Source organism: Colobus angolensis, unplaced genomic scaffold (genome assembly GCF_000951035.1).
Source record: "Colobus angolensis palliatus isolate OR3802 unplaced genomic scaffold, Cang.pa_1.0 Scaffold102, whole genome shotgun sequence".
Taxonomy (NCBI): Eukaryota; Metazoa; Chordata; class Mammalia; order Primates; family Cercopithecidae; genus Colobus; species Colobus angolensis.
The window spans coordinates 9,091,382-9,103,800 of record NW_012111142.1 but is presented as its reverse complement, the minus strand read 5'-3'; the positions used below and the strand labels follow the sequence as shown (position 1 = coordinate 9,103,800).

General features: G+C 37.4%; 1 protein-coding gene across 1 annotated transcript in view; it reads left to right on the top strand.

Moving 5' to 3' along the window:
• The window catches only part of PRKAA2 (protein kinase, AMP-activated, alpha 2 catalytic subunit), a 59,726-nt gene that overhangs the window by 22,930 nt on the left and 24,377 nt on the right, over positions 1-12,419 (top strand). Inside the window, exon 2 of the mRNA XM_011941573.1 lies at positions 5,040-5,181. Within this exon, the coding sequence (XP_011796963.1) occupies positions 5,040-5,181 (142 nt within the window). The remainder of the gene's footprint in view (positions 1-5,039; positions 5,182-12,419) is intronic.

Here is a 12,419-nt window from a genome sequence, read left to right as displayed (position 1 = left end):
GAGGCTGAGGCAGGAGAATCACTTGAACCCAGGAGGCAGAGGTTGTAGTGAACTGAGATTGTACCACTGCACTCCAGCCTAGGTGACAGACTGTCTCAAAAAAAAAAAAAAATGCTGATTTTGGGGACATGCTGCTTGGGTTTAAATCCCAGCCTTGCCTAATGGGATGTACCGTGGTCACTCACCTACTAGCTGAGTGACTATGGGCAAATTCTTAACCTCTCTGCAAATTTTTAACCAGCCCCGTTTCCTGGCTTATTATTGCCAGCATCTGTGTTCCTGACAATAGGCAAAGACACAAGGGATTTAGCCTCTGACCCCTCCTCCCATCTAGCATTGAGAGATGAACTGAGAATCAAGTAAATGTTTGTGTTATACATCTGGTGGAAAAAAAGTATATTCAGTATATAGTAGTTACCTTTAAAAAATGAAATTTTCAGTATAGACCAGAGTGGTGAAAAGGAAGTTTAGGGGAGTCTTCATGAATCAGACAAGTGTGTTAGTTGAAGGAGAGTCTATTGACTATTCCCAGTTCTGCCTTCTGGAACAAACAACGTAAATCAGTTTAATTCCTTCTGTGTGACAACTCTTCACATTATCAAACGTAAAATATAAAAGGCATAGTTTGGGTGAGTGTGGATTTTTTCCCCCGTTAAAATTCCATAGCTTTAGAGAGTATTTTGTATAATTTGGCTAAAATTTAGGAAAAACAAAATGAACCCACTAATGGGTGATAATTTTGTAGAGCTCTTTAACTTTTTAATCCAAAAAATTGTGTGGACTGTAGATTATAATTCATTTCCATCAACTCATATATGGTTATCCAGCAAAAGTGGAAATTTGAAGTAGATTCCAAACCTTTTGAGTTTTAAAATATTCTAAATAGTGTATTATTTAGATTCAGCCTTGAATGACAAAAATATCCAAAATAAGAGTGGCTTAAACAAATAGAAGTATTTTGCTGTCTTGTAAAAGTCTGAGCAGGTGATGTAAACTGTTGTCATGTCTGATGGTGTCAAAAATATGGTTTTCTCTTTCTTGTTGCTCTCCCCTTCTTAAGTCTGGTCTCGAGGTGCAAAATGGTGACTTTGATATTCCAGGCTTCAGGATGAAGGAAGGGGTGAGGAAGAAGTTGTTAGGGATATTTCTGCTTTATATCTTATTGGCTGGAAAATATTCATGTGGCCACATCTATTAATAGTTACTAGAGAGGCTAAGAAGCAGGGTGTACGCTGGGTAGCCATGTACTCAGTTGTAATTTGGGAGTTTCATGTATGGGAGAAAGAAAGATGCAGAAGAGATTGGGGGACAACCAGCAGTGTAATGTAATTAGTACAGCTACTTACTTGAGTAGGCCTTCATTAAATCGTTGTTCAACACATGAATGTTTCTTATTGCTCCTGTCAAAGTAGGTATTGATCTGGATATTTACATATATAGATGATAAATTATGGCAAGATTATTTATTATTGGTGTTTTTATAATTTTATTTCTCATCTACTCTTTACAAATATTGTATATCTGACAGTCTTCAGGCAGATGTAATACTGTCCAAGATTCATTTCAGTTTATTTATTGCTGTCCCCCACCCTCCAAAAAACTTGGAGGTGTATTAAAAAATCTCTTCTCATGTGTCTATGATGACCATTTCTTGCAATGCTCGGCAAATGTTTTTAGATTGAATAAATGAATGGTAATAAAACCTTGAGGCATCCAAGCCTTTTCTTTTAATTTCTTTTGTTTCGATTTACACAAAGAAAAGTTTATATCTATAATATACATAGAAGAAATTATTGACCTTAAATCTGTATTTATTACAAGATTTTCAGGAACATTCATTCAGCTTTCAGGTGGAATGTGGTTAAGTCTGGATTTAATTATGGTTAAGTACCAATTATGGCATTATTTGGCAAAAAAGGCTAAATCCCCATTGTAGGGATTTCAGTGCTAGTTATTTCATTGAGGCGATCGGGGATTTGAGGAGAGATACGTATTTGTTAGACCACCCTGGCAAGGTGTTTGGGTATTATAAAATTCCCAAAGATGAGTAATAAACTACTCAGGCATCAAGAAACCATTTAGCTTATTTTAATTGAATAGAAAGTTCCTAGAAATCGATAAGGTTTTTCTGGAGTCCTGGAAGCATATTTTGGAATGTTAGTAAGTTATATTGCTTGAACTTGATTTGTCTCACTTTGTTTGTTTTATATGCTGAGAAAGTAACTTTCAAGCCTCATTAAATTTTTTGACATAATTTACAGTTTGCAAAAGTTATTAAGATAAAAATAATCTCCAGCAACAGAAACTCAGTTCTTCCTAAGTCATTGCATTACATGTTTGGAGTACTCTGACTGAGGGTTTTACTGTGTGGCAGTTATGCTGGCTCTGAAGTCAGACAGCCCAGGTCAGATTTTGTGTCATCACTTACTGTGTGACCTCGGGTGACTTATTTAGCTTCTCTTTGCCTCAGGTTTCTCATCTATGCACTGGAGGATAATAATACTTCATAGAGTTGTGGTAGGGTTGAGAGAGCAGGGCACCTAGCACTTAGAATAAAGCTTAGTACATAATAAACAATACATGTCATGTCATTAATGGTCACTTTTGTCATCGTTATTAATGTTTTCCTCAAAATGAGTTAAAATATGACTCCAAGAAATATTTAGGAGATTATATCAGTTGACTTTTTCATTTGTAGCATATACGCTATGTGGTACCAAGTGAAACAGAAGATGCAGGTTTGGTAAGGAAGAGGAGGAGAATGTTGAATGTGGTTTTTTTGTTTTGGTTTTGGTTTTTCATTTTTTTTAGAGACAGGGTCTCACTGTGTCACCCACACTGTATTGCAGTAGCACCATCTTGGGTTACTGCAACCTCTGCCTCCCAGGTTCAAGGGATCCTCCTGCCTCACCCTCCTAAGTAGCTGGGACTACAGACATGTACCACCGCACCCAGCTAATTTTTTATTTTTAGTAGAGACGGGGTTTCGCCATGTTGCCCAGGCAGGTCTCAAACTCCTGGGCTCAAGTGAACCACCTGCCTTGGCCTCCCAAAGTGCTGGGATTACAGGCACGAGCTGTCATGCCCGGCCCTTGAATTTAGTTTAGAATGTGTTGAACTTGAGTTGTTTGTGGGATATTAATCTTGAAATATGAATTTAAAGGAGGGACAGAGGTCACTGGCATATGGGTGATAATTAAAACTATGGGAGATGAATGACATAACATAAGGGTCTACCTTGGGCCTAGGTTTGAAACCTGGGGACACTAACCTTCAAAGAACAGGCACAGGACATAAAGGAAACCATCTGAAAGTTAGTAGGAGACACAGGAGAGAGAAATACCACCAAAAAGAGGGACGGTGTCTGATGAAACAGAGATGATAGTAATCTGAGAACTGAAAAGTATCCAGGCCTTGTTAATTAATGGGTATTTTGTGACCGTTTGGTATCCGTAGAGTGGAGGTGGAAACCAGATAGCTGTGAATTTAGGGATGGTGATAAGGGAGGAAAAGAAGGCAATAAATGTAATTACTGTAACTACTCTTCTGAGAAATTTTAATGAGACAAGTTGGAAACTAGAGGAAGATACAGGATCAATGGAAAAGTTTTGGAGGGTATATGATTTGGATAGGCTTAAGAGAAATAGCTATTAGAAAAGAAAAAAGGTTGAATATGAAGAGAGTGTAGAAAAGACGGGTTCAAGGCCAAATTTGATGAGACTGGCTTTGAATAGGAGGAGGGATGTGGATAGAAATAAGCCTTTAAGAGAGGAAATTGGGGTTCACCTGTAATTCCTGCACTTTGGGAGGATCACTTGAGCCCAGGAGTTCAAGACCAGCCTCAGCAACATAGTAAGACCCCATCTCTACAAAGATTTAAAGAAAAACCAGCTGGGGATGCTGGCACATTCTCATAGTCCTAGCTACTAGGGAAGCTGAGACAGAAGGATCACTTAAGCCCAGGAGGTTGAGGCTGCAGTGAGCTATGTTCACACCACTGTATTCCAGCCTGGATAGCAAAACATTACCCTGTCTCAAAATAAATAAATAAAAAGGGAAAGTCACTCCGAATGACTTCACATTCTCTAAAGAAATAAAAAGGGTGTTTGTCACTGAAAGGAGGGTTAGATACATGTTTTGAGGAGAATGGTGAAAGTTTAGAATAGAATTGAGGAAAGTGGGAGAGGTAGCTGACAAATTTGTTCCCTGACTGAGGGATTTTTCACCTGAATGGTATTTAAAGATTTCACTGGTAGTGTGGATGCCATGAATGTGTTATATGAAAAAGCAGAAGGACTATATTTAACATAGAATATATTGATTTAGCATCTCTGTGTACAAAGCACTGTGCACATATACTTCCTGAGAGATTCAGATGAGCACTGGTCATCTTGTCCAAGGCGAGTATGAGCTAATAGCTCAGGTCACGTGATTTGCCACAAATGCAAATGTTTATAATAGATTAAAAATGGTAAATGGCACATGAGTTTTATAAGCATACTATAACAGTTTGAAAGAGATAGAGATCCCATCAAATAGGGGAAAAATAAGAGGACTTTATGTAAAAGACATAAAAAAGGGCCATGTGTGAATTTTCTGTTGAAATAGTAATTATTCTGAATTTTTGATTTATTACACTATTTATTCTTCTATAATACAATGACTGGCATTAAACAGAAGAAGAGAAACAAAGAGATTAATGAAACAGTGAGTTCTCTCCTGTCCAAACAATGTTCTAAAGTTGATTATATTTTTAGTAAGAATATAGAATTCAGTAATCATTTTCACAAACATTCCACAAATATGAGCATCTCTATTAGATGCAAAAGATACAGAGATGACTAAGATACAATTTGTGTCCTCAAAGAGTGCATACTCTAATAGAAGAAATAGAAGTAAAAGGAACTGTAGTTTTGTACGACAAGTGATATAAAGATGGTATATATGAGTAGAGAAGTTTAGGGCACAATGGAAGGAAGCATGAATAAATGATTATGTTGACATAACAGCACATTTTTTTTCCTTTTTCTTTCCTTTAGTTGGAGAACATCAATTAACAGGCCATAAAGTGGCAGTTAAAATCTTAAACAGACAGAAGATTCGCAGTTTGGATGTTGTTGGAAAAATAAAACGAGAAATTCAAAATCTAAAACTCTTTCGTCATCCTCATATTATCAAACTGTAAGTATTTTTGTATCTGATAATGCCAAAGAGACACCTGTCTTAAAATGTTTTTTAGGAATTTTATAATGATTGTTTATTGTTAACCTTTTACAAAGATGTTTTTTCGTGTTCACATTCAGCAAGTGTTAATTCATTTAACCTTTATGAGTCCTTTTTTTGCACACTCTTGGTTAGAATGAACAGACATTGTTTCTAAATTGGTACTCTTCTCAAGTGATGAATGAAGCCTTAGAAGTTGATTCTTATCCAACTTTAAATGTCATTCAGGGTTTTGACATTTCTAGATTCATTTTTATAATTTTTATCTAGTCAATTTTCACTAACATATCAGGGTATTTTTTTCTTTGGGAAGTTGGAAAGTATATGTCAAAGATTATTTCACATAGTATGTTACTCGTAGAACTGAAAGTAGTACTATAATCATCAAGCTTTTAGGAAGGCAAATGTGTTTTTTCCCCCTTGGAATAAATTACAAACTTAAAAGTCAGGTAAATATAGAGATAAATAAGATAATTAATTGAAAGATAAATAAATAAATATTTTAAAATTGACTAGACCCTAGAAAATATAAATATTAATTGTGCAATACTGTGTTTCTTTCAATCATTTAAAGTTGCAGTTTAATATTTGTTGAGAAAATGTAACATGCTAGATGCTAACAACTGTCTCATTTATCTTTAAGCTTGGATACAGTTTTATAAGATAAGTATTGCTCTTACTTATTGAGTACCTGGTAGTGGTCCGGAACTGTACCAAGCATTTTTTTTTTTTTTTGTCAAGGTTCTGCTGAATGTGTGGAGCATTTTACATCTTTAATTTAATGTTATCTTTGTGATCAGTGTCTAAAGTAGGCTTACTTTATAGGCAAGGAAACTGCATTATCTAAGAAGTAATAGCAGCTTATCCAAGGCAACACACCTAGTAAGTCACAGAGCTGGTAGTCGATGTCAAACCTGATTCCAAATGCCATGCTGTTAATGCTCCAGCACTCCAGTTTTTCTTAAAACTGAGAGTTATATAAATTCCTTTTAAAGAAAAAAGAAATTTATGGATCCCCAATTTTGACTTATTTTTAACATACCATTACTTAAGAAACAAAGCCCTACATATAAACTTTATGTGTATATAGTTTGAATGCAACTATGAAACCAAAAGAAATTCACAATTTAAATACAAAAAAAACCACACTGGAATCAACGGAATTCAAAGCAGTATCAATACTATAATGTGACAAATAATAGTGTTTTATAACAACCAAATCATTGTTAGAGAGTTTAATAGTGGAAACAGTAGGAGGAGATCAAATACTAAATTTATATCGTGAGTCAAATAAGATTGGTACAGAGAAAGCGTGTTCACACAAATACTATTAAAAAAGCAGTATTAGGCTGGGCACGGTGGCTCACGCCTGTAATCCCAGCACTTTAGGAGGCCGAGACGGGCAGATCACAAGGTCAGGAGATCGAGGCCGTCCTGGCTAACACAGTGAAACCTTGTCTCTACTAAAAATACAAAAAAATTAGCTGGGCGTGGTGGCGGGCGCCTATAGTTCCTGCTACTCGGGAGGCTGAGGCAGAATGTCGTGAACCAGGGAGGCGGAGCTTGCAGTGAGCCGAGATCGCGCCACTGCACTCTAACTTGGGCGATTGAGCAAGATTCCGTCTCAAAAATAAATAAATAAAACAGTATTAATATCTCTGAGATGTTATTTGCTAGTTCATTGAAATCAGACATTATATTTAGGCTGACCTTTGTCAGTGAGCAATCTTTGAATGTCAGCATTAATGGGAACAACTTGATAACGCTGTGGAGTTATGTTGTTTACTTGATGACAAGAGTAGCATGTAAGTGTGGTAAGCAGAATAATACCCGCCCCCCCCCATGTCTATTTCCTAATTCCCAGAATTTGTGAATATGTTAGGTTGCATGGCAAAGGGTAACATTGATAAGCAGCTGACTAGGGAGATGATCCTGGATCATGTAGGTGGGCTCAATATTAACACAGTGGTTCTTAAAAGTAGAGGAGAAGAGTAGAAGAAAAGAGTCAGAGAAAAAGGTCCGAACTTGGAAACAACATCAGAATGATAAAATGTGAGAAGCACTCAACTAGCCGTTGCTGCCTTTGAAGATGGAGAAAAGGGGTCATGAGTCAATGAATGCAGGCAGTCTCTACAAGCTGGGAAATGCAAAGAAATTCTGCCCCAGAGCCTTCAGAAGGCAACACAGCTGTGCTGACACCTTGATTTTAGCCCACTGAGACATGTGTCAAGATTTTAAGATAAAGAACTGTAAGATAATACATTTGTGTTGTTTAAAGCCACTGAGTTTGAAGTATGGCAGCAATGGGAAACTAATACAACATCATTCTTGAAATCCTTAAATAAATGGCTGGTCCAGTTATTGTTGAGATTTGGAACATTCCTTTAGTCTTTACTGCTGTACTTATCGTTAGTGAACTATGGCTATTTGGTATTTTTAATGAACGGACCCATGCAGTGCATCTTACGAGCAGCATGAGTATGCCACTGACTGTTCAGAGCAGGCTTTTATGGGATTGGTGTGGATGACCGGTGATGACTCAGTTCTCACATCACTGTTATGAAATCTTCGTTCCTAGAGTAAGCTTCGATGTCATATGATCTTCACTTGAAGTTCACTTAGTCATAAACATAAACAAAAAAAAATGAGGTCCCTGAAATTGCATGGCAGTACTTGATTATAAGGTTATCATCCAGGACCTATGTATTAGATGGTCCAGAGTATGTATATCGAGGTTTTTAAAGATTATCATAAGAATTAAAATTCCACCCATGATCTTGGTGACTCACCTCTCCTATCCTTTGTTTCTTTAACTTGAAAATGGGACACCTCATTTGAGGATTAAATGTGTTGGCACTGGTGTAATCCATAGTATTTGGTGAGCGTTGGCCCAGAGCAGGAATTAGCTATTTACAAACTAATTCCAGTCCTCTTTCATTATTCCAAATGGTTTTCACTTAACTGAAACAGTTCATCTCTGACTTCAACTCCATATTATTAATGACTTTGTTCTAGTTACTGGGTAACATCTAAGCTAAATCTCTTTGTCTTCCCCACTGAGTGTCCACTTCCTATGAGAAGAGAAAGCTGAAATGGCCAGACTAAAAGTGTCATATGCTAGAAAGAAAGTGGAGAAGGGAAAGATCTTTCCATATTTGCCTTATACCTTGACCTCATCACTTTTACAATGCCAACCCTGAAAGACTTTGAGGAAATTTTACCCATTTGGGTATGAGTCCTACTATCTCTACAGTTCCTAAAAGCACAAGTCAGATTTTATCGATAAGCAGTTGCAGTTGTCATGAGGATTCTAAGGCTTCTTTTCCTTTTTTTTTTTTTTAAACAGAGTCTAGCTCTGTTGCCCAGGCTGGAGTGCAGTGGTGCAATCTTGGCTCACTGCAACCTTCCCCTCCCAGATTCAAATGATTCTCATGCCTCAGCCTTCCAAGTAGCTGAGATTACAGACATGTGCCACCACACCCTGCTAATTTTGTATTTTTTGTAGAGACAGGCTCTCCGCCATTTTGCCCGGCTGGTCTCGACCTTCTAAGCTCAAAACCATCAGCCTGCCTCAGCCTCCCAAAGTGCTGAGATTACAGGCTTGAGCCACTGTACCCAGGCCCAAAGATTTATTTGTGATGTCATATTTATCAGTGTTTTCTTGCTTCCATTTCTTTATTTACTTTCAATCATTTTATTTTTGTTTGGCTGTCTCATTCTGATACAGGATTATTTAATTATTTGCTATTTTCTGAAGGAATTATAGAAGATTGTCAGAGTTGGTCAGAAAGTAATTCGTAGAGGTGAATTTGCAGTTTAAAACTTTTGGCTTCCAGCCTTGAGATTAATTCATTCAGCTACATTGCCTCTTTAATTGTAGGTCTGATCTTAAAACAAAAAACAAACAAACAAAAAAACCCCACTAATGTATTTTTGCTACTGTACAAGCTTATTGACATAGTCTCTAACAGTGTTAGTGATTTAAACAGAGAGAGCAACCTTATCCTTTCAGTGGTTTTCTTTTGTGTAGCCTTGGACTAACTGTCAGGAATAGTTTCCTTATTGCAAAAATGGAACTCTGGAATTAGCAAGAAAGTTTGGGCACTGAATGCCAAGAATGAAGGATATTTATTGCATGATTTCTTTATTAACCCAAATTGAAAAAAAATTACAAATGAATAACCTAAAACCCACTGGTAGAAAATTAAAAGGAGCAAACAGGATTTAAAGAAAAATCCAAACTTTCCCATGAAGTAGAATTTGTTGAATTGATTCTTTCCTTGTTTTTCTTTCCTCCATAGTTCTTAATGCAGCTTGATTTTACTTGGTCCAAAGATGAATGCTTGCTAGTCTGGTAGAGATGATTTGATTTTGTCTGTCTAATTCTTTTTTGTTTGTTTGTTTGCTTGTTTGTTTTTTTGAGACAGAGTCTCGCTCTGTCGCCCAGGCTGGCATGCAATGGCGCAATCTTAGCTCACTGTAACCTCTGCCTCCTGTGTTCAAGTGATTCTCCTGCCTCAGCCTCCTGAGTAGCTGGGACCACAGGCAACTGCCACCATGCCCAGCTAATTTTTGTATTTTTAGTAGAGACAGGGTTTTACCATGTTGGCCAGGATGGCCTCGATCTCTTGTCTTCATGATCTGCCCACCTCGGCCTCCTAAAGTGCTGGGATTACGGGCGTGAGCCACCGCACCGGGCCTGTCTAATTCTTTTTAGTCTATCTTATTTAACGTATGGCCAGCTTTTTAACATCATTAACTGCCAGCACCACCTTGAAATGTCTCTAGGTTTCCATGACACCTCAGGCTTCTGTTTTCTTTTTTTCATTCTTGTTTTTTCTGAAAACTTTCTTTTATGGGCCCCTCTTTATCTTCTGGCTGTTAAATATTGATGCAGTCAAGTACACCGAGCTACTGCAATTTTCTTAGTGAACCCTCTTTTGATGATTTCATCTACTACCATGGTGCCGTTTGCCATCTCTATGCTGAAGACTTCCAAATCTTGATGATTTCTGGCCCTTTTATTTCTCTGGATTTCTGAGCACATTTATCAAATTGTTTATCAGATGTTCACATTCTGAAGTCACAGAGTCACCTGAAGCTAAACGTTTCTCTCTCTTCCAACTTACTCCTCTGTATTTTTGGGGGTGGGAGAGTGGAGGGGAAGTAAATGAAAATACCATTCATGCAGTTTCCTAAGCCCCAAACTTGGGCAAAATCTTTAATTTCTTCTTTTCCCTCATTTCTTACATACAATAAATCATTAAGGTCTGTACTTTTTTTTCCTAAGTGTCCTCTGAATTTATCCATTTTTCTTTGATCTGTCAAGTTACCATCTTGCTTCTTGTACTTCAGCCGTTTCCTCTGCTTGGAATACTTTATCCACATCTCTCTTTCCCTAGGCTGCCAATTCTGACTTGTCTTTTAAGTGCAATTACATTTGACCCTTGAACAGTAAGGGTTTGAACCACATTGGCCTACTTATGCTTGGATTTTATGCCGCCTCTGCTGCCCTGAGACAGCAAGACCAACCCCTCCCCTTCCTCTTCCTCTTCCGTCTACTCAATATGAAGATGATGAGGATAAAGGCCTTGATGGTGATCCATTTCCACTTAATGAGTAGTCAGTATATTTTCTCTTATGATTTTCCTAATAACATTTTCTTGTCTTTAGCTTACTTTGTTGTAAGAATACAGTATCTAATACATTTAACATGTGAAATGTGTGTTAATTATTTATGCTATCTGTAAGACTTCTGCTCAACAGTAGGCTATTAGTATTTAAGTTTAGGGGGAGTCAAAAGTTAAACATGAATTTTCGAGTGCACAGGGGTTGACACCCTAACCCCCACATTGTCGGAGGATCAACTGTACCCCTGAAAACCTACTTTACTCACTAAGACTAGGTTAAGCTCTAACTCCTCTTTGCTCCCAAAGCACTCAATGTTCACCTTTTCCAAAGCCCTTAAATTGTGTTGTAATTGCACATTTTCTTATTGGTATTTCCCACAAGACTGAAGTACTTAGGAGCAGGAATTATGGCTTTTTTTTTTTTAATTCAAATTTTTATTGAGCACCTACTACGGGATGGGTGCTGTTCTAGGCATAGGGGATATAATTGTGAAAAACAACATCTCTTTCTTGTGTTTTTATGTTCTGGACAGTAAGTAAACAAATTAACAAGATCATTTTAGGCAAAGATAAATGCTATGAGAATGAAACATGATGCCGTCACAGAGTGTGACTAGGAAAGAAGAAGGGCTGATTTAGGTTAGGTGTGAGGAAGCCTCACTAAGAAGATAGGTTTGACTTAAGACCTAAAGGATGATAAAGATCTGGACATTTGAAAATCTGGGGACAGAGTGTTTTCAAAGGAAGGGGAAGAGCAACATCAAAGAGGTGAAACAAACTTCAAGTGTTGTAGGCAAAGGAAGATTATGTAATCTCAGGAGTGGAGTGAGGAGAAGAGAAGTAGTTCAGGAATTTTAAGAGTAGATGGGGACCAGATAACAAAGGAATTTGAAGGCCTTGCTAAGAGATTTGATTGTGTTCTAAATGGGAATTTTTGGAGAGTTGGAGAAGTAACATGATATGAGTATAGTATAGAATGGGTATGGTGGCAGAAGTAGAAGCAGACAGACCAGTTGGGAAGCTATTGCTGTAGTCTACCTGGGAGATTATGGTGGCTTTAACCATAGATTTGTGTTGGCTAATACAGTAGCTGCTGGCCATATGTGGCTGTGTAAATTTAAATTAATTAAAATAAAAAATTTAGTTGTCTGGTCACACTAGCCACATTTCAAGTACTTAATAGCCGCATGTGTTTAGTGACCACTGTGTTGGACAGACCAGATAAAAAACATTTCTATCATTGTAGGAAGTTGTGTTCAACGGCCCTGGTCTAGATGGTGAGAAACTGATGGATTTGATATGTATTTTGGAGGGAGAACTAATGAATTACTGGTGGGTTAGATAAGGAGGAGAAATAAAGGATTTTTTTTTTAATTGGCTTAAGCAACTGGGATTTTGGGTTTTGGCTTGAGCAACTAGGTAGTGATAGTGGTGTCATTTTTTGAGATGGGGAGAATGGAAAAGAAACATTAGAGAGAGGTGAACATTAAGGATACTGTTTTGGCCATGTTAAGCTAAGAATCCATTAGACATGTAAGTGGAGATATCGTATATCATCTTTATCTC